Source organism: Pempheris klunzingeri, chromosome 5, assembly GCF_042242105.1.
Source record: "Pempheris klunzingeri isolate RE-2024b chromosome 5, fPemKlu1.hap1, whole genome shotgun sequence".
NCBI lineage: Eukaryota > Metazoa > Chordata > Actinopteri > Acropomatiformes > Pempheridae > Pempheris > Pempheris klunzingeri.
In genome coordinates, this window is record NC_092016.1 from 27,870,171 (window position 1) to 27,892,500 (window position 22,330).

A 22,330-nucleotide genomic window follows, 5' to 3' on the forward strand; every position below is an offset into this window, starting at 1 on the left:
GGGCCCTCCTGGGGTGTAGTGAGTTTGAGCAAAGATAGCTCTTCCTCGCTGATAGCTTGACCGAGAGCTGAAGGAGTAGACTGGATCGAGATCAGACTGGTCGCTGAAAACTGGCTTAGGGTTCTCTTCACCAGTACCGTAGCTGGGAGCAAATCCATAGTTTGACTGCTCATGAGCGGCCGCAACAAACCCGTAAGGGCCGTCCCCATCATAAGCACCGGCTGACATGTCATAGCTGCCACCTGGAGCACTGCCATCATACCCACTAGACTTGGCTGCATAAACAGCTCCATATTCGTCCCCAAAGCTAGCATAACCACTGTCAAACTCTTGACCCTTGGCCATGTTTGTGACACTGCTGGAAACATCAAAGAAGTTGCCGTAACTGCCAGGGTCAGCACCGGAAACAGCATCGTAAGGAGCAGGAAGTTGAACTGCTTTGTCAAAGCTTGGGTTGGGTTGACTTGGTAGAGGGAAGCTGCTGCCTGGGTCAGAACTCACCCCTTTTCCACTGAAACCATACCCTGGAGAAAACTGCTGTTGCACAAATGTATCAGAATTCGATCCATAGCCTGAGGAGAAATAAGGGGTTTAGTAGGAACCAGCATTAATTCAATTCAAGTAAGCACTTGGAGTTCTTCAGAGCTTCAGTAGTTAATCATTAAATAAAGACAGCACATCTTACCCTTTCCCACAGGGCCACAGGTGATGCTTCCAATCAGCAGACATGAAATCCACAACACCCTACAGACACATTTTAGTTTTAGATCATACGGTTCTTAAAGTTTGTCCTTTTTGGTGGTGCTTTCATAGTTACCTCATTCTGTTGCAATTAAGAGGGTCAACTCTGGATGAAGTTGATGTTGATGTGTGACCTGTCCTAAGAGACTACCCAACTACAAAACAGGAAAGTTACAGCCAGCAATGAGGTTAGATCAATACCAACAAGGAGCCTTACAGATGAAACAACATGCTCACAAACCTGCAGCTTTCCACAACAGGACTCAGTCTGTAGTGTCTTCAAGGGCTAAGAGCTGCTTTTAAATGATTCTCAGTGCAGTGGAGACTGATTGCTCAGTAGTAACAGCTGCTAGTAAAGGAGCCAGGGAGTGGTTGATTGCTCTCCTCATTAAGAAGGAGACAATTGACCAGGATGGGCTTCTTAAAGGCTTTCTTTGCTAGGAAGTGAAAAGGAACATTTATGTATTTATTTGTCGATGATCATGAGAAAAAGGTGTCAGTTTACAGAGTGATGGTCTTTGCTCTCCTTCCTATCGCTTTGTAACTCAGTGTTTTGTGCTTGTTTAAAATGATAACCCTGCCTATAACTCTTATGGTTTACAATCCAAGACCGAAACCCACAATGAATCGATCCTACTAACAAGTACTGTCTGTGTATCCAAAGCCTGATGTATCATGTATTCCTATAGAGCTCCATTGTGGTCCAAAAACTATTCTAAACATAGTAACAATAAGCCGCACTATTGCATCAGTCAGTAGCACTATTTTATGTTGCAGTCTGCTGGAGAGGTAACATGACAGCTGAGAACACCAGGCGGCTGGACGAGCTGATTAAAAAGTCTGGTTCATTGCTGGGCTGGGGCCTGGATTCACTGGGGAGGTGGTGGAGACATGCACACAGAGCAAACTGCAGGCCATCATGGACAATGCCAGCCACCTTCTTCACCACACCTTGGCAGGACAGAGGAGCAGCTGCAGTGGATGGCTCCTCTCCTCTCAGCTCCTCTCCTTTCCTCTCTGATCCCCACTGACTTTTTATGAGTTTATGCCTTTAGTAGGAAATGCCTCGTATTTCCGTATTGCATTCAGAGCTGTCACCATGGGCCTGCACACTGGTTAGTGTTCCACCTCCATAGTGATCAGCCTCTAGAAAGCCACCCTGTAATTCTCATAAAATTGTTGCACTAAGGCCAGGGAGGCCTAAAAACATGTCTTCCATACATTTCTAGCAGTACAAAGTCACAGACATTCCCCAGTAAGCCCTGACCTCCTCACTCAATATAAACTTTTCTAACACATACTAACGGTGCTGGGTAAGCAGGTCAGGATTCTACTATTCCATTACCCAATTTATTTCCTCTTAATGTCAGTTGTTGAATTCCTATTCTGTTCTTCCTAAAGTTTTTTTTACAGGAGGGGAAAGAAAAGAAAGTCTGCAAAGGTCTGAGCTGATGCCACATGCTTGTATTTTGACCCAAATTTTGGTGTTTCGTGCAGTGTATCATTCCATTTTTGGTAAAACGGTAACGAGTTCCCTCATGCCAGCAAACTCAGCCCGTTTCCATTTCTAGCACTGGGTTGTCCAACATTTAGCAATTTCCTCACATAACTAACTTTTGTTTTCAGCACCAGATTGCCAGTCACTTACTTGATAATTATTCTATTCTATTTCCTCATTTTGGCAACCTCCTGCTATTTTTGTTTCTTCCTAGTGCTGCATCAATCCACCCGTCCATCTCCTGCTCCATCTTATCCTCACTCATGAACAAGACCCCATACAAGACCAGGATACTTGAGCTCCCTTCCCTTGGTCGGCACAGCAACTCACTGTAATGTAAAATGACTGTTTTAATGAATGGAGTCTGATGGTTTTAAAGATACTCCCCCAACAAATCGCCACCTTATCGTGGTGAGGCAGTTTGTGCGCCCCTGTGAACCTGGGAGCTGTGTTGTTGGGGGGTATAGACCTTGATAGGGTCTCCCAAGGCAAAGTGGTTCCAGGGGTGGGGCCACACTAAGAACTGTTCAAAAAACCCTGTATGAAGCTGAGCCAGACGTTCAGTGTTCCCTCGCCCAGGTTAGGGAAACCGGGGCCCCCTCCTGGAGCCAGACCTAGGAGGGGAGCACCGTGGTCTGGTGGCTGGGCCTGGTATCCACAGGGCCCAGACTGGCCACGCCCGAAGTAATGACATGGAACCGCCGTCCCATGGGCTCACCACCTGTGGGGGCCATTACAGGGGTTGGGTGCATGGCAAGCCGGGCAATGGGCCAAAGCGGGGTCCTGGGCGTGTGGACCCCCGGCATCGTAGACTGGGTTATGGAACGTCACCTCTCTGTCGGGGAAGAAGCTGGTGTAGGAGGCTGAACGCTACCCGTTAGATATAGTTGGGCTCGCCTCTACGCATAGTAATGGTGAATGGTAAATGGTAAATGGTCTGTATTTGTATAGCTCCTTTCTAGTTATTCCAACTACTCAAAGCGCTTTTACGTCACATCCTCATTCACCCATCATTCATTCAGGAGGAATCTAATTTTTGGAGGAGACTATTCTTTCACACTCATTCACACACTGAAGCTGCTTCAGGAGCAAGTTGGGGTTCAGTGTCTTGCCCAAGGACACTTTGACATGTTGACCCATAGGAGCTGGGGATCGAACCCCCGACCTTCTGATTGAAGGACGACCCACTCTACCGCTGAGTGTCGGCTCTGGAACCAAACTCCTGGAGAGGGACTGGACTCTCTCCTTTTACGAAGTTGCCCAGGGTGAGAGGTGCCAGGCGGACGTGGGGATACTCACAAGTCTGCAATCCAGGAGTGGGCTACATCTCAGAAGGCGCTTGCCATAGTGAGATACCTCCCTCAGTTCTCAGAGAACCGGGGTTACCATAGTAACCTTAAGTTCCCTGTTGACAGGGCTGTAAAATGGCAATGTAAAGCTGTGAAAATACTGCAAATATTACTCACACCTAAAGTGATTTTTTTCAGGTGAGCTTTTGGATTGGCTGAAGTATGTTTTTCTGCCTGCTGCTCCAATTTATGGTGTGCTGACTGCATTCTACTGTAGGTAATAGACTAATTGTGAATAAATTCCTCATACAACCCCTCTCCAAATAAACCAAGATATCCCTCTATCTCAAGATGGATGTAGCCATCACAAAGCCACTTTTGAAGTTTGTTGAAGGTAATTGTCCTGGTGGAATACCCAGTTGCATCCCAGATTTCCACTTTCTAGCAGATGGTTTAATAATAACTATAGTTCCTTCTTCTTTATCCTGCACACTTTTTGGCAATGCACCAGTCAGCAAAACAACTCAAAAGCATAATACATACCCCTACCGCGCCTGATAATACAGTAGGTACAATGTTTGTAGGATTGAATGCCCCACTCTTTCTCCTCCAAACCTACCGCTTGGTATCGTGGCCAAATAACTCCATGTTTGTTTCATCCGATCATTATATGTACTGAACTCTTTGGACTTCCCTATTATTATGTTTCTGTCTCAATCTAATACGTACAGACAAACAAGCCCTGTTCATGCAGGCACAGAGAAGTTATCAACTGTAGTAAATCATAATCACTGACAGGAAGTTTAGAGACAATCTCCTGAAGTTAAATGAACTTTCTATGCCACCAAAATTACACATTGTGTTAATATACAGTGCTGTAAATTGTTGTATGTATATTATATGATATTCACAGAATACCTCCTAAAAATTCTAAAAGTAAGGAAAGAATTATGAGTGTGTGAGATAAACATTTCACCACAAAAAAAGACAATTTGAGAACAGTCGTGTGAATACTCTGACTCCATCTATTGCAATCCACTTCTGTTAAGTCTATAAATAAAAGATATCTGTAGATATTTAAATATTATGTTTTATATTTAAATCTCTCTCTCTCTCTATATATATATATATATATACATACACACACATATACATACACAATCTGCGTAACTTAATATAAATTATAAATATAATTCTGCAATGACTTCCATTTTTTTATATGGCAGGTAGTTTGCTCATGGTGGTGCAAGTTTTAAGCTAAATAACACTGTCCACCACCCAGAATATCTAAGACCAAATAAAATATGAATCTAAAATCTGCAGACTGTTTGTATAAACACACTCCATGTGACAAATTATCATGTACAGGTTTGGACATGATTTAATCAGCCCAACATGGTTTGTCATTGGTGTATTTAGCATGGATGTATTTGTGTTCCTGAATACTCAAACAGTTGCTCAAATTATACAGCGTCATGCATCATCCTGGTATCATGGGATTGGCTGATGCTATTGTCATGAGCACTACTTTGATAGTGCTGTTGGAAACTGTTTAAATTACTGAGGAAGCCAAATTATTCGGATTCACTAAAGAATAAGTAGCCTTCATGTGCTAACACAACATGAACTAAAAGCTTTGTAGTGATCTGCAGAAGCTATGAGAATCCATCAGAAAAAGTCATAACAGAAAAATTCAAGCACCACGCTTTAAAATTGTGAGATGTATTAATTGTTTCACAAGTTTCTTTGCACCTTTTTCCTTCGGATATAAAATTGAAATTAAGACATGCGAGCCATACTTGCACAATAGTAGGCATGTAATGACTCAAAGCCTCACTGTTGATCAGAGATCACCAATTGTTGGTACTATAAAGCACAGATTGGTCATGTGATTCGTATGTGGACCCAACAGCAGAAACACAATGAAGGCATACTAATTTAATGTATTAAGAACCCCTTCCCTATTGAGAGTCTGGGTTCGCCTCTGGCCATCATCTATGGACCTGACTTAGTCACACACAAATATAATACATGAATATGCATGTTGAGCTACCGATTGAATTAACTGTAGAGATTCAGGTTATCAATTTGGTACATGTAATCATGTGTGAAAGCAGAAAGAAATGCAAGTGTGATAAAAATAAAGTGCAGATTTGAGAATCATGATTCTCATTTGACAACGTGTCTCAACTACCATTAGTTTCACAGAGTCAGTGGTTAACTTCATGCATTCCAACAGAAAAACCTCAGAAACTAGAATGCAAGAGAATCATTTATTGGCATCTGGTCAACAACAGTCACCTTGGAGCACTGGGACCTGAAAAAGCAAAAGTTGTCAGTTAATCAAATAATAAAATGCCAAAAAAAAAAAACAAACGTTACATAAAGTGTGCCTCACTTGAAAGATCTTTAGAAGCCACCTTTGGTGTGAGCTTTAAAAGGGCTGCTTTGCTTTGAAGCTGGTTTGCTGATGCGTCGGGATACTGGCATGAGTGGGGGCCCTCCTGGGGTGTAGTGAGTTTGAGCAAAGATAGCTCTTCCTCGCTGATAGCTTGACCGAGAGCTGAAGGAGTAGACTGGATCGAGATCAGACTGGTCGCTGAAAACTGGCTTAGGGTTCTCTTCACCAGTACCGTAGCTGGGAGCAAATCCATAGTTTGACTGCTCATGAGTGGCCGCAACAAACCCGTAAGGGCCGTCCCCATCATAAGCACCGGCTGACATGTCATAGCTGCCACCTGGAGCACTGCCATCATACCCACTAGACTTGGCTGCATAAACAGCTCCATATTCGTCCCCAAAGCTAGCATAACCACTGTCAAACTCTTGACCCTTGGCCATGTTTGTGCCACTGCTGGAAACATCAAAGAAGTTGCCGTAACTGCCAGGGTCAGCACCGGAAACAGCATCGTAAGGAGCAGGAAGTTGAACTGCTTTGTCAAAGCTTGGGTTGGGTTGACTTGGTAGAGGGAAGCTGCTGCCTGGGTCAGAACTCACCCCTTTTCCACTGAAACCATACCCTGGAGAAAACTGCTGTTGCACAAATGTATCAGAATTCGATCCATAGCCTGAGGAGAAATAAGGGGTTTAGTAGGAACTAGCATTAATTTAATAATTTAATAAAGACAGCACATCTTACCCTTTCCCACAGGGCCACAGGTGATGCTTCCAATCAGCAGACATGAAATCCACAACACCCTACAGACACATTTTAGTTTTAGATCATACAGTTCTTAAAGTTTGTCCTTTTTGGTGGTGCTTTCATAGTTACCTCATTCTGTTGCAATTAAGAGGGTCAACTCTGGATGAAGTTGATGTTGATGTGTGACCTGTCCTAAGAGACTACCCAACTACAAAACAGGAAAGTTACAGCCAGCAATGAGGTTAGATCAATACCAACAAGGATCCTTACAGATGAAACAACATGCTCACAAACCTGCAGCTTTCCACAACAGGACTCAGTCTGTAGTGTCTTCAAGGGCTAAGAGCTGCTTTTAAATGATTCTCAGTGCAGTGGAGACTGATTGCTCAGTAGTAACAGCTGCTAGTAAAGGAGCCAGGGAGTGGTTGATTGCTCTCCTCATTAAGAAGGAGACAATTGACCAGGATGGGCTTCTTAAAGGCTTTCTTTGCTAGGAAGTGAAAAGGAACATTTATGTATTTATTTGTCGATGATCATGAGAAAAAGGTGTCAGTTTACAGAGTGATGGTCTTTGCTCTCCTTCCTATCGCTTTGTAACTCAGTGTTTTATGCTTGTTTAAAATGATAACCCTGTCTATAGCAGTTTCAGTTCCCTGTCTAATGGCAATGCAAAGCAGTGAAAATATTGCAAATATAACACACTCCCAAAGTGATTTTTTCCAGGTGAGCTTTTGGATTGGCTAAAGTATGTTTTTCTGCAAGCCTCTCCAATTTAGGGCGTGCTGACCTCATTCTAGCATTCTACCATTCTACCAAGCTATCCCTCTATCTCAAGATGGATTTAGCCATCACAAAGCCACTTTTGAAGTTTGTTGAAGGTAATTGTCCTGGTGGAATACCCAGTTGCATCCCAGATTTCCACTTTCTAGCAGATGGTTTAATAATAACTATAGTTCCTTCTTCTTTATCCTGCACACTTTTTGGCAATGCACCAGTCAGCAAAACAACTCAAAAGTATAATATAATACATACCCCTACCGCACCTGATAATACAGTAGGTACAATGTTTGTAGGATTGAATGCCCCACCCTTTCTCCTCCAAACCTACCGCTTGGCATCATGGCCAAATAACTCCATGTTTGTTTCATCCGATCATTATATGTACTGAACTCTTTGGACTTCCCTATTGTTATGTTTCTGTCTCAATCTAATACGTACAGACAATCTCCTGAAGTTAAATGAACTTTCTATGCCACCAAAAATGTTAATATACAGTGCTAGGCATTTTAACCCTGGTCTACACCTCACTCATTGAATCCATCCTCACATTCAGTATTGCATCCTGGTACAGCTCCCTCTCCACTAACCACAAAACAAAACTCTCCCGTATTGTTAATTAGGCCAGCAAAATCATTGGTTCACTCATGTCTCCAAACTGTATCACCGCTCTGTGATCAGGAAAGCCACCCTGATCACAGAGGACCCCTCTCACCCCCTCCATCACTCCTTCCAGCTACTTCCATCAGGCAGACGTTACAAAGTCCCACTGGCCCGCAAAAGCATCTATAAAAAATCCTTTATTCCCATAACCACCCTGAACAACATGAAATAAGACACTGAACAGTACATATATTTGGCATGTATTGGCTGCTGTTTCCTTTTAACATTTCACTTGTCATCTGTGTGTGTGATATGTGTTGTATTTTATTGTTGGAGCATTGTCAAAGGAGAATTTCTGTCACCATCTGGGGCAGACAATAAAGTCTATCTATTCTATTCTATTCTAGTGCAAGTTGCTGTATGTATATGTTTGACCAATCAGATTACATCATATTTACAGAATATCTCCTAAAGATTCCACAAGGAAGGAAAGAATTGAGTGTGTGTGATAAACAAGTACATTTCCCAATCATTTCACCACAGAAAAAGAACAATTGTAGAATTCCTGCCATGACACAAATGAGCACTTTTGCCTGATGATTGTTAATAATAACAAACAGATATTTGAGAACTTAAAAATCGCAGTTTTTATTTGCATAGTTTGCAAGTATTGAGCTAAATAACACGGCCCATCACTCGGAATATCTAACACTGTTCTGTAAAAATGATCACATTCTATCTTAAATCTCCTCGTAAACGTGAACCAGCGCTCTGCTTTTGCCAATTAACCAATCAAAGTTCTTCAGTTTTATAATTCCTGTTGACGTTTGAGAGTGTGGCCAATCAGCGAACAGACACGGGATAATAACATAGCGGGCCGTCCACGCCCCCTCCGTGTTAGTGTTCGTTTGACAGCCAGGGAAGTTTCTTGGTAGTCTCTGAAAGTGTCACTGGTTTCGCCCTTAAATCTTCATTTTTTGGCTTCATTTCGACCGATTCCTTTGGATGTTTTTCTAATAATGGACTAAGAAGTAGTCATGGTGGTGAATTCAGTGCACTGGTTTCGCAAAGGGCTGCGGTTACACGATAATCCGGCGTTGCAAGAGGCCCTGAATGGAGCGGACACAGTGCGCTGTGTTTATATCCTGGACCCGTGGTTTGCAGGCGCCGCTAATGTGGGAATCAACCGATGGAGGTTCGTGACTTAACTTTATCCGTGACAAGTTTGAGTTCCGTGAAATGCTGGTATATTAAGAAAACTATTTAGCAGCTCGCGGTTTATATGATTCAATACCTTCTAGCGTGAAATGGTCAGCGCTTGGAGTCCAGGCTCGGGCCTCCACCCCACGACAGTTAGCTAGCGCTAGCTTAAAATGGAGAGGATGCTATGCTAAGCACCACAGAGGAAACCAATCAATTAGATATTATCTTTGTATACTGGCAAATAACCCCCACCCACAAGACGACCACTTTTTTTTAACGAATCAGTACGGCATACACATGAGTTACTAATCAATTGTTAAATAGTGTTTTAAAAAGCGTGTGTGTTTCTGAATGAAATAAGGCTGCTAGATTGTATACAGCAACAACAACCATGTCCACTATGTTGACAAGCGGCCAACGTGTCTGGCAGAGGTTTGATGAAAAACAGCTGAGAGATCATTATACGCAACTAGTTATTTAAGCTAAGAAACCCCAGTTGATGGCCTGTTGCCTGAAAGAGTTTACTGAGCACCTACATTAAGCTGGGCTAAAGATAGCTTTTCATTTTTAAAGTAATGCAAATGTTGATTGCAAAAATGTGATTAGAATGCATTTCATGCCAAAAATTGGGAATTGGCGTTTTTGTTGTGTGTCTCATTCCCATTAGAGTCATGGCAGGATGCACAGCCAACTTTCATCTTTTTACCCCAGGGCTGTGGCTCAGAGGTACAGTGGATGGTGGTTCCATCCCCAGCTCCTCTGAGTCAGTGTGTGAAGTGTCCTTGGACAAGACACTGAACCCCAACCTGCTCCTGAAGCAACTTCAAAAGTGTGTGAAAGAACAGTCTCCTCCAACTTAACTTTAGAATTTCCCCCCGGGGATCAATTAAGTATTTCTATCCATCTATCTTAGATTCCTCCAGTATGAATGATGGTGAATGAGGATGTGATGTAAAAGCGCTTTGAGTAGTCGAAATGACCAGAAAGGTGCTTTACAAATACAGACCATCTACTATTTAGATCCAACAACCACCAACAGGTTTTTGAACCAATCACTGAATACATCTGCTGATATTTGTCTGACAGCCTCTGTTGAAGTGTGTCCCAGTTCTATTAAATATACAGAGTAAACTCTGCACTAATGCTTTTTCATTTTAAAAGACATTACTATGAGGAGATGGGGATCAATATCTCAAAGCACTGGTGTATGAAACCAAACATTTCTGCATAGCCTGATAGTGGTTGGTGTTTTGTGATTTAGCTGAACTGACAGAGCATTTGACGCTAAAACACAGGATTCCCATCTTGGTTAGCTTTTTTTCCTGGACGTTCTGTGTTTTTTCAAAATATTCTGAATTTAAGAACACTTTCAAAGACAACAAAATCAAAGAGGCTAAAATATAGTATTATTATAGATAGATTTGAGTAATAGTTATTCTTTTGTTATCACATTAATCCACCAGTAGCGTGTAGAAGAGTGTGGAGTGGCATTATTAATACTATCTACTGCATTTGAATTTGTTGTTTTACTCTCAGAAAGACTGACTAGCATACCCATCATGCACCTGACAGCATCACTGCTATACTGCATTAAAACATTGTAAATAAACTGAAAATGTATACTTTTTGAGCAAACTGAATGAAAACCTTTATAAATCAGGTTACTCGGGGTCCTGTTGGTGGTCCTGATGGCATTTTCAGAAAAAAACCCATGTGAGCATGTGGGGACAAAAATTCAAAGGAATCGAAACTCCAGCAGAACAGTTGGGAGATCATGAGCCAGCAGCTGGCAGCTGTGCTCTCTGCAGTGTTAGTGTGTGCCACGCACTTGGTGTACCCACCTGGCCTCTTCAGTTGCCGTGGTTAGCCTGTGTGTGTATGACAGCCTCCTCTGTAGTGTAGTAGGAGTAAGAGTAGGAGGGACATGGAAGTGATATCCTTTCAAAGTCCACACTATTCTCAAAGCTACCCATTGCAGCTTAAATCATCCAAAAGCTCTGCTTCTGACAAGATTTTAATCAGTGATGTTTGAAATTGGTGCTTTTTTATTCAGCATGGATGAATGAAAAAGAAGAAACTGCAGCAGTAAGTTGATTAAAAGCTGCACACAAGTGTAACAAGTACTTCAGTTTTGGTGAACCATCATGGGTGAAACATCAGACCACCTACACTTCATCAAACTATGCATCAAGACTTTTATTGTTTTGTTTTTGCTCTTTGGAAAAGCATTCACACAGTGACCGCTGGAGTCAGTGTTATTTACCCATACAGGTTGTATTCGTGGCTGTGAACGATGATTTGATGACGGTGTTCTATCACTGTATTAAGAAACAATCAAGAAGAGCTCTACGCCCGGCTGCTTTGTAGTTGGGTAAAGTTTCTTACCAATGACATTTGCTCCATATGTGTGTGTGTATGAACAGATTCCTGCTGGAGGCTCTGGAGGACCTGGACCACAGTCTGAAGAAGCTCCGCTCCCGATTGTTTGTCGTTAGAGGGCAGCCCACTGATGTTTTCCCAAGGCTTTTAAAGGTCTGCATTCTCGCCCACCACTTTTCATTACACAAACAGGAAAGGTCTTGACCAAAACGACTCCACAGTAGAGGCAGAGAGTGTTTTAAAGAAAGCCTTAAATCTTGACCTGTTGCCAAACTGTCTCTGCTGACTATTATGTTCACTCAGAACAAGAGCTGTGTGTGAGATTACAGACTCCTGTTTAAAGAATGTTGTCCTGCTTTTAGATGTCATGCCAGTCAGAACCATTATCCATATTTCGAGAATAGAAAATATCCCAGTGTTGGCTGAAGCTTATATTTTCCGTTTACTGTGCAGTTCTAGGGGTTGAAATACACACATACATTTGTCAGCTGCTCTCATCGTTGTATTGGCATTGGCTGTTTTTTTTCCAGTTTATAGGCAACAGAATCTAAGAGACACTGTATTTGAAAACCCTCCTTTCCACTTAGAGTAGCACTGTAACGTGATGTGATAATAAATAATTCCAGGCCATTTTTTTACCTATTGGTTTGCCATCATGCTTTGGTTTGGATTCAATGTGTCATTAAAAAGGTCTTAAAAAGTCAATAATTTAACTTGCCTGCCAACTCACTATCTGTCAGCAGCTAGTCTCTAACTTTGTGTGTCTACTGTTTGGTGCTGACTACACTGGGCCAGCTGTGGGCAAACATGAGTGAAAACCATAAATCTCTCTCTCTCTGTGTGTTTCTATTTTTCTGTCCGTACCGCACGACAGGAATGGAAAGTGACAAGGCTGACATTTGAATATGACCCAGAGCCTTATGGGAAGGAAAGGGATGGGGCCATTATCAAGATGGCTCAAGAGTTTGGAGTGGAGACCATTGTCAGAAACTCCCACACCCTCTACAACCTGGATAGGTTTGTAATACACACTCATTCATTTTTCAGTGTGTTCAAATTTTGTTGGTCAACACTGACGAGAGATCGTTTGACTTAATTTAGAACCCTTTACATTGAATTCACCTGCTAGAATTCTGGCCGTTGACAAAGGGTTGAGGTCACCAGCACGTTTAGGACCCCGTTTTCATGTTGGTGTAACAATCAGCAGTGCAAAGTGAGTTATTGGTGTTTTGATGGAAATTGGTTCTTAGACGTTACTTTGAGAATAGCGTGCTACAGAATAAACACACACCCCTCCACAAATAATTGTACGGGCCTGCTATAATTTAGTATTCTGCTGCTTATGCAGCGGACATCGGATTGCCGCAGCTCAGCCAATCGTAGCTGACATAGTGTGTGAGGCGGGGTACTCCCTGGATGGGTTGCTTACACATGGAGACAAACAACACACTCACACCTACGGGAAATTCAGGGTCACTAGTTTATCTAAACCACATGTCTTTGGACCATGGGAGGAAGCTGTAGTACCTGGAGAAAACCTACGTAAGCAGGAGGAGGTCAGGCTCCACACAGGCCCTATTCAGACAATAATATGATTTCCTGAAGCAAGCATGTCTTTCCATTGGTTCATGGTCGCGCAGGTGTTTTACAGCAATGAGGCCAGATATGTGAGTGTATTTACTAATCACCATATCCTCTGAACTATATTCCACTTTGAGCTACTTGCACATACCTGAACAAAAATAGCAGGAGACACCAACACAGTCTGTGAGCCCAAGACCAGTTTGGGTGTTGTGCTTGTGCAATGAAGATGGGGCCCTTGGTGTAAAGACTGTAGTTCTATACATGCACTGCTTTAAATGCTGCTTCTTAAAAGAATAGTTTGGGACATTTTGGGAAACAAGCTTATTTTCTTTTTTGCTGAGGTTTTGATGAGAGGATCATAAACACACTTAAAACACCCCCTTAATGAGCAAAGGGACACGATGTCCTGCTTCAGGTAAATTGAAAAACTCAGCGACTATCATTCTCTCATTGTCTTGTTGGAACTTGTCAGTTTGAGAGATTCTGGCCACTAATAGTCAACAACATCCAAGAAGATGCTGAACAAAATCTGAACAATCTAAATCCCCTCTTACAGCATCACATACAGCAGAGCCCTCCAATGGTCATCTAATGTTACTGCATGTCACACCCCCGTCCATGTGCTTGGACCAGGTGGTAGAATGAGTAAGAGCAGAGGGAGTACCAAAGGGCTTTCCCCATGTATAAGCCTGGCTGTGTCTTTCCTTCTACAGCCAGATCAACACAGTATTGCATAATGAATCGGAGTGTTACTGGCCTGCTTGTGTAAGAATACTGTATGAGTGGATACAGCAGCAGAGGTTTATGTTTGTAGTTTGGACCTGTTCAGTTTACTGTGTTCACTCATAGGAGTACCAGTGAATTGACCAATAGGAAGCCATCGTTGCTGCAATTCCACCAACCAATGATGCAGATATACATCCAGTTATACATACAGCTATACAACTTGTCAAGATTCTTTATTGTCTGTAAGATTACAAAGCTGAAAACTATCTGAAAAGGAGCCCTTAACGGTGAAAAACAAATTGAGATGTCTTCTAAGTCCTTGTAAAGGTGCACTTCAGTTAGAGATTTGGCAAAAATGGTTCACTCCTTTATTGCATTTCAGAAGTACAGTAGGGTACTTTCGGTTTGGCCACATCAGTCTGTCCTTTTTTCTGTCCAGAATTTTGGCCCAGTAATAACTACCAGCCAGATTGTCATGAAATGTTGCAGCAAATATTGGTGATTCTTTGAGGACAGTTGCTTTTGACCTGTGAACAGCTGACCTGTGCTACCTTGTCTGAGGGCACCAACTGTATAAAAGAAGTAGATGTAGCTTCCAGGTCTGAAAATTTAAGCCAAAGCGGAAAAAAGTGCCTTAAACCTGCCTTCTTTGTAATGGCCAGCAGGGGTCGACTCACTGGCTTCAAAAAGGAGTCTGATGCCCATAAAGCCAAACTCAAGACTTTAACAGGGGGGCACACTGTTTGGCTTGCGAGCTACTTTTAAAATGACCAGGTCAAAATGATCTACCTACATTAAAAATGCTAAACATATATTTATTTCTATATATACTGAGTATACTTTATATATGTTGGTGCACACTGCATACCTGCAGCTAATGTAACCCTTGGTATTACACATAAAAACTGACAGCAGTAATGCACATAGGTGACAAACAGTGATGGAACCATCAGTATTGCCTCTCACTACCTTCCTCTGATGACTTGCACTGAATGGAGTTGAATATCCCTTCCTATCCTCTTCCCCATCCCAGAGTATCTCTTCTTTAGTAGATATAAATTGGAAGGCTAACTAGGTCACTTCGCTTGCTGGAGTTTTGCAGTAGCTAGTGTGTTTGACCGCTCATGTCCCTGCCCAGGACCCGTAGCAGAGAAGATCTCAGTCACAAACTCCATAGGGAGGAGACATACATTCATTCATTTTCTGAACCGCTTTGTCCTAATTATGGATGATAGATGATGGACTAAAATCTTTTTTTTTCAATGTCACGCGATCTCCCCGTCGATTGCAATCGCCGTGTTGGACACCCCTGTTTTAAAACAAGAGTCCACAAACCAATGGGTGATGTCACAGTGGCTACGTCCACTTGTCATATAGACCCTGGAATGTGGAAGGCTGCCATCTTGTGCAGCACTGGTGACCTGACACGCCCCTGTCTGTTGAGGTAGTTTTTTGACCTCACCATGACATGCTTGCCTGCTCAGCCGTGCAGCTTGACTCCCACCTTAACCTGTTAGGGAGACAGTCGTGACAACGCATGAGGAATGCACCCCAGCCACACATCTTTGCAAAAGCACCTGGAAGAGTCCCAAAACACCACTTCCCTCCACACTGATGCAGGGACATGGAGCTCATATGCTTGTATGCTGTAGCCACCACCAGATGAGAAGTGACATGATGCTTGGCCACTGCTCTCACAACCATGCAGTCATGGCGCTAGACTCCAGAGGTAGAGCATCTTATAACTCGGTATGGTTGATGGCGACGCTCAACTGCGTGATTTACTGAATAACCAGCACTGTGTGGGCTTTCACCTCCTGCCTGGATGTGGTGAGAATTAGCCTGTCAACTATGTAGGTCATAATGCCCATGCCTCTTTCTCTGAGCGCACCAGTACTGATAATTCCCTTGTCTAACTGCAAAATGCAGATTTGGCTTAGAATGAGGTTGTGGAGGTACGCATCAGTCAGGTCAACTAGTTGTCAGGCTGGATACATTAAGCTTTTTGTCAATCTGATTCTGCAAAGTTAATAGTATCTTAAGCTGATAAGTGAGTGTAGTGGAGTACAAAGTATGATATTTGCCTTTGTACATCAAATTTCTACAAGTACAGTGTTTGAGTAAATGCACTGACACAACACCCATGGCTGCTGCTTTCTTTTAAAATGGTATAATAGAAGATAACTTATTATTATTATTATTATTATTACATATTATTAAGCACTCTTTGAGGCAGTGAAACTTAATATTCAGAGTGAAATATTTTGGAAATGTCAAGTCACTGTGAAATCTTTAATCAATGCAAAACCATAACCATAACCAAAGCATAACCAAATGAAGACAACTAGTCATCAGTATGCAAGGTCATTGGTTAATAGCATTCTGTACCAGAAAAAATGTGTGACCAACTGAGAAAGTCGCAGCAGCAGTGCTACAAATGAAAGACAGACCGACCAACAGACTGACTTTGCCACCCCTAAACAATTAAGAATCATCTGATCGTTCATTTTTCAGAATATACTAATACCATGTTAGTGGTTATATGGGAGCTGAGAGTTACATTTTTAGTTTTAGATACTCAGCCAAAATATTGTTTTGAACAAAACACACACATGAATGTTAAGGTAGCATTTTAGAATACAAGTAAGTGGAAGAAACAACTGCAACTAAAAGGTTTGATCTTGTTATCGTTTAATAAAAGCACACCCGCTACAGGTAGTCAGTCCCTGTGGGGACACTGGAAAATATCATGCTCTCACTTCTGGTTATTCGGACCTGCTCAAGGCCACCATCTGACCAACACTGTCCTCATTTATCAGGCAGAATACCTCAATCTACTGAGCACTTCCATGTTCACAAGAAAATAATTAATTTGATTTTCTAATAATCCTGTTACCTTTCTTCTTTCACTGCCCTCAGGATTCAACCTCTCTATGTCCATACATCAGTTTAGTATAGTGGAATGGGCATTTTAGATTCAAGGTGACCTTTTGGCTTCAACCTGATGATATTCAGTTTTACATTAAATACAGTATTTAATGAAATTACACATTTCCAACTTTTACCTTCTTTATATAACATTTTGTACAGTTGGGCTCCGTGTATTAGGTTGTTTCAACAGAAAACTGCCTCTGACATAACCTGTTACATAAATTCTGCTGTATATTGCTCTACTTTTCTGTATTTGTCACAGGATAATTGAGATGAACAACAACAGTCCTCCTCTGACCTTTAAGCGGTTTCAGAGCATTGTGAGCAGACTGGAGTTGCCCAGGAGACCTCTGCCTCCCATCACTCAGCAGCAGATGGATAAATGTTGCACTAAAATAGCTGACAACCATGACCAGCTATATAGTATACCTTCACTGGAAGAACTAGGTATATCTTTGTTTTATTATATTTTCAGAATGTAATGTGGCAGCTGTACTGTATGACTCATAATGCTGATGAGCTCTTTATATTTTGTTGTTCTCTAGGTATACTAAGGCACAACATCAAGAGAGGATGTGATGGGATTTATTAATGAATGATTTGATAAATAAATCCATAGTGCTGTATTTAACTGAGTACTAGTGTCTAGGACGCCTTGCCTAACTGTACTCTACACATCCTGTCAGACCAATTGAACATTTAGTAAAAATATGCGTTAATCTGTTTCGCCAAGATTACAGTTACCATTTTTATCTGTTAAAACGCACAACTCCCAAGGACTTTAGTCAGACAGTATCAGTCAAAAAATTGGACACACCTTCTTATACAATGTTTTTTCTTTATTTTTTATTATTTTCTACATTTTAGATTAATATTGAAGACATCCAAACTAGGAAGGAACACGTGAAATCATGTAGTAAACAGAAAAAGTGTTTGCATTCTCTATAATCAAAATCATCATGAGGTCGTCACCTGGAATGGTTTTCCAGCAGTCTTGAAGGAGCTCCCAGAGGTGCCTGCTTTTCCTTCACTCTGGGGTCCAGCTCATCCCAAACCATCTCAGTTGGGTTTAGGTCGAGTGATTGTGAAGTTCAGGTCATCTTATGCAGCGCTCCATCACCCTCCTTCTTGGTCATATAGCCCTTAAACAGCCTGGAGGTGTGTTTGGGCTCATTGTCCTGTTGGAAAACAAGTGATGGTCCCACTAAGCACAAACAGATGGGATGGTGTGTCGCTGCAGAATGCTGTGGTAGCCATGCTGGTTCAGTGGGCCTTAAGTTTGGAATAAATCACCAATGGAGTCACCAGCGAAGCCCCTCCCCCACACCATCCGCTCACATTCTCGTGACTGCACTTGAGGATACATTCAAAGTTCTTAAAATTTGCACAATGTGCACAACTTAAAGTAATGTTGGACTGTCGAGGTTCTTGCCATAATATGGATTAGAACAGTAGTCAAATAGAACTATTCTCTGTATAGAACTGTGTACCAACCCTACCTCTGCACAGCTGATGGTCTCAAACACATTAAGAAAGCAAGAAATTCCACAAATAAACTTTTGACAAGGCACACGGGTTAATTGAAAACCACTCCAGGTGACGGCCTCATGAAGCTGACTGACAGAATGCCAAGTGTGCAAAGCTGGCATCAAAGCAAAAGGTGGATTCTATAAATAGAAAACATATTAATAATAATCATAATTCCACATGTGTGCCTTCATAGCTTTGATGTTTTCAATATTAATCTACAATATAGAGAATAATAAAAATAAAGAAAAATCATTCAATGAGAAGGTTTGTCCAAACGTTTGACTACCTTATTAGACATTCAGTTGTTTTATTAAATAGCTGCTTTGTATTTGACCTTGTCTCCATGTGAATATGCGTCCAGGTTTCAGGACAGAGGGTTTATCTCCAGCTATTTGGCAGGGAGGAGAGTCAGAAGCCCTGGACAGACTGAACAAGCACCTGGACAAAAAGGTAAACTTGACATTAAAACTACATTACTGGTATAGGAGTTTTACAACTACAGAGTCTTATACTCTCTAAATTCCGCCTCTCACCATAGAAGCCATACATTTTATTTTTTATATACATATTTGTGTATATTTTATATACATTTATTTCCTGTCTCCTCTACTTTACTGTTTTTTATCACTGTTAAGTGCCTGCCATTCAAAACCAACATTTCCTGCAGATCTTTGACATTGAAAGCTGTCAGGAAGGTTAGTATTGTGCTCTTTGAGCACATTTTTAAAATGAGACATTTGTGCAGGAGGTATTGCAAAAGAACTGCAAAATAGAAGAGACTGGAATTCATGTGTGAATGCAAATCTAAGACAGCAACTGGGTCATGAATCTGACTCGGTGTTGAAAAAGTTCGTCAAGGTGAATTTAATGACAACTGTTATGTAATGTTAATAAATGGAAAATATTGTATATTGAATAATAGTATACAGATATAAGAGATGATCCCTTGAGTGCCCTTACTGTGTCTGTCCTTACAGGTGTGGGTGGCCAACTTTGAGCACCCTCGGGTCAACACATGCTCTCTGTATGCCAGTCCTACTGGCCTCAGCCCATACATACGCTTCGGTTGTTTGTCCTGTAGGGTTTTGTACTACAACCTCAGAGAACTCTACATGAAGGTATTGTGGACATCCCAGACACTCAAGAATGTCAGCTTAGGCAGTACAAACACACACTGCTGCCTATTTCCTCTGCTCTCCAATTAAGATAGTTCATTACTGCCTTTGACCATCACATTTGGAATGATAACTTTTTGCAGCAGTTATCTTCTCTTCTTCCCTCATTGTTCTTTCACTCTTTCTCTCTTGTGCTCTCCATCAGCTGCGTAAGCGTTGCAGTCCTCCTCTGTCCCTGTTCGGCCAGTTGTTATGGAGGGAGTTCTTCTACACAGCTGCCACCAACAACCCAAACTTTGACCGCATGGAGGGAAACCCCATCTGTGTTCAGGTGAGCCTTTGCATTGCACAGTTCAAAAGAAGAGGTTCACACTTTAGGGGGGAAGGGAGGAAAGTCGAGAACAAATTTGATCCCATAATGATGTCAGCACTCTGGCACGTAGATGTGAGCATCTGTCTGATATATAGGTGTTTGTGAGTCAGATATTAATATGGGCATTTTATATGAAAGGCAACAACTTGCCAAGCACCACAGTGCATATGCTAAATGAATTTGAAAATGTAAGGTTCCAAGATGTTGTAATTAATAATTATAAATGTGGTTCAAGACATATGCTACACTTGCATACTGCACTGATGACAAAACACATCAGAGACTCACTTCCTAATTACACCTAGTGTAACACTGAACACTGAATAACAGTGTCACCAACTGCCAGTTTAGAAGGTAGTGAACCCAAAAGAACAGTGTATACGATGCAGTACAGTTCAATGTTTTTCCATGGGCCCAAAACCAACTGCCCCCAACAGCTTGACAGAATAAGAACCCAGGGATCTTCAGCTAGAGGCATTATGTAAGGAATAAAACCACGGAAGAACTTTTCAGGCTTGGCATTGAGTGGTTCTTAACTTCTGCGTCATCCATTACAATCACAGATTGTACAGACTTGAAGAGTATTATCTTGCTTCTACCATGGCCACAACAAAATGCCAAAAATAAAATGACTGATATTTTATTTCATTACTTTTCTGTAATAAATACTTTAATATTTATGATTTTCAAAAGAATTTGTTGCACAAATGGTGAGCCTGATCACTTTTCAGTTTGATTTTGGACCTCTGGGAGTTTAGCTTTACAGGCATCACCATTTAGTTTTTATCTTTATTTATATAATTCATAACAGTGTTATCTCAAGACTCTTTCCATGAAGAGCAGCTCAGACCAAACTCTTTAATGAAGAGACCCAACGATTCAGGAATTCATATTTAAGGATTCAAGAATCCCCACATGAGCAGCATCAGATATTATATTAGGAAACAGTGGAGGAAGAACTCCCCTTTAATGGGAAGAAACCTCGAACAGAACTAGGCTCAGAGGGGGGGCTTTCTGTTGGGGTCCAACTTGGGTGGAGGTTGGACAGAGAGAGAGAGCCAAAATACTAACAGCAACTATAGTACTGACAATAGGAATATGACTAATAATAATTAGCAATATGGTAACAGTGACAATAGTTAATATCTGAATAATAATAGAGTTATTAAGGAGAGGTAGACAAATGTATCTGTTCCTACAGAGAGAAAGAATTGGGTCATTCAGTTACACCACTGAGCTGAATAATGAGTGGGAGCTGCTGCTCAGCTACACACTCTCATTCACTGAGCTAACGCTGTAATATTAGCATGGTACTGTACTGTACGCGAGGTTGGTAGTCGGCAGTTGTGTAGCATAGACCCACAGTGCCCCCAGCTTCATTACTGTTCTAGAATCACTGCCACTGTTTTATTACTGCACTGAGCTAAAACCTCAGATAAATGATTAGTCTTCAACGATGCTCAGTGTTGACTAGTGGTTTTGATAGGAGACTATTTTGTGAAACCCCCAGTATATAGCTAATATCACTCTCTTGTGTCATACATGCCAGATCCCATGGGACCAGAACCCAGAGGCACTGGCCAAGTGGGCTGAAGGTCGGACTGGTTTTCCATGGATTGATGCCATTATGACCCAGCTGAGACAGGAGGGCTGGATCCACCACCTGGCCCGACATGCTGTGGCCTGTTTCCTCACCAGGGGAGACCTGTGGATCAGCTGGGAGAGTGGCATGAAGGTAGGGCAGAACAGTTTTTAATTAAAGCTGCAAGCAGCATTGAAGGGCCCTCGCACTTCTGCACGTGTCGGGGCGTGTCTACAGTGTGTCTGCATCCGGCTGCAGTTTGGGCGACGCTGCCTGAATTTTTGCTGGAACAGAGATATATTTCATGTGTATCACATGTACGTTTCATATAAATCACATGATCTTTGTCACAAGAGATTGAAGTCCTGTCGTCTGCAGCTGTTGCTGTGACCATGAGGCAGTAAGGGCATGTAGATGGTCGTTAATCCTAAACTCTTATCCAGCATTTGATGTGTGGAAGAATTAGTCAGTCAGTAAAGATATACACAAAACGCATATAATTCAGAGAACACATGTGTTCATATGATAAGATATTCCGTTATTAGGGTTACAGTAGAGTAACATACACTGAAAACACATGTTCAGCTTCTTCCAAAGAGGTTTACATCCATTACAAAGCCAGTACTGCTGTGTGGTGGCCGATGAAATAAGTGCAGAATAAATGTTGGAATTTCTTGTGATTTTCAGCCATAATTTGTCCTTCACCATGCATATATTTACACTGAAACAAGAAAGATTCCCAAAGAAGCATCTTGAAGGATTTAAAGGTTAAATTTTCCACAACTCAGGTCAGTGTAGTTTGTCTGCTTGGACAGGCATGCAGCCTATTTCTTTTTTACAAAAGCTCAAGAGCTTCA

The 22,330-nt window shown here is 41.7% G+C and overlaps 1 protein-coding gene and 2 long non-coding RNA genes across 3 annotated transcripts in view; 1 reads left to right on the forward strand and 2 right to left on the reverse strand.

Moving 5' to 3' along the window:
* Nucleotides 1–684: 684 nt before the first annotated feature.
* Nucleotides 685–1,063, reverse strand: LOC139201500 (uncharacterized). The gene is made up of 3 exons (XR_011584316.1): nucleotides 983–1,063; nucleotides 818–896; nucleotides 685–744 (listed from the first exon to the last, which is right to left on the reverse strand). It is a non-coding gene; the product is annotated as an uncharacterized lncRNA (long non-coding RNA).
* Nucleotides 1,064–6,666: 5,603 nt separating this feature from the next.
* LOC139201499 (uncharacterized) lies at nucleotides 6,667–7,045 on the reverse strand. Its single transcript, XR_011584315.1, has 3 exons — nucleotides 6,965–7,045; nucleotides 6,800–6,878; nucleotides 6,667–6,726 (listed from the first exon to the last, which is right to left on the reverse strand). It is a non-coding gene; the product is annotated as an uncharacterized lncRNA (long non-coding RNA).
* A 1,934-nt stretch (nucleotides 7,046–8,979) lies between these two features.
* Nucleotides 8,980–22,330, forward strand: part of cry2 (cryptochrome circadian regulator 2) — a 16,893-nt gene continuing 3,542 nt past the window's right edge. Inside the window, exons 1-8 of the mRNA XM_070830814.1 lie at nucleotides 8,980–9,245; nucleotides 11,677–11,785; nucleotides 12,507–12,649; nucleotides 17,136–17,320; nucleotides 18,765–18,853; nucleotides 19,381–19,521; nucleotides 19,724–19,849; nucleotides 21,441–21,626. Of these exons, the coding sequence (XP_070686915.1) occupies nucleotides 9,088–9,245; nucleotides 11,677–11,785; nucleotides 12,507–12,649; nucleotides 17,136–17,320; nucleotides 18,765–18,853; nucleotides 19,381–19,521; nucleotides 19,724–19,849; nucleotides 21,441–21,626 (1,137 nt within the window). The 5' untranslated portion in view covers nucleotides 8,980–9,087. The remainder of the gene's footprint in view (nucleotides 9,246–11,676; nucleotides 11,786–12,506; nucleotides 12,650–17,135; nucleotides 17,321–18,764; nucleotides 18,854–19,380; nucleotides 19,522–19,723; nucleotides 19,850–21,440; nucleotides 21,627–22,330) is intronic.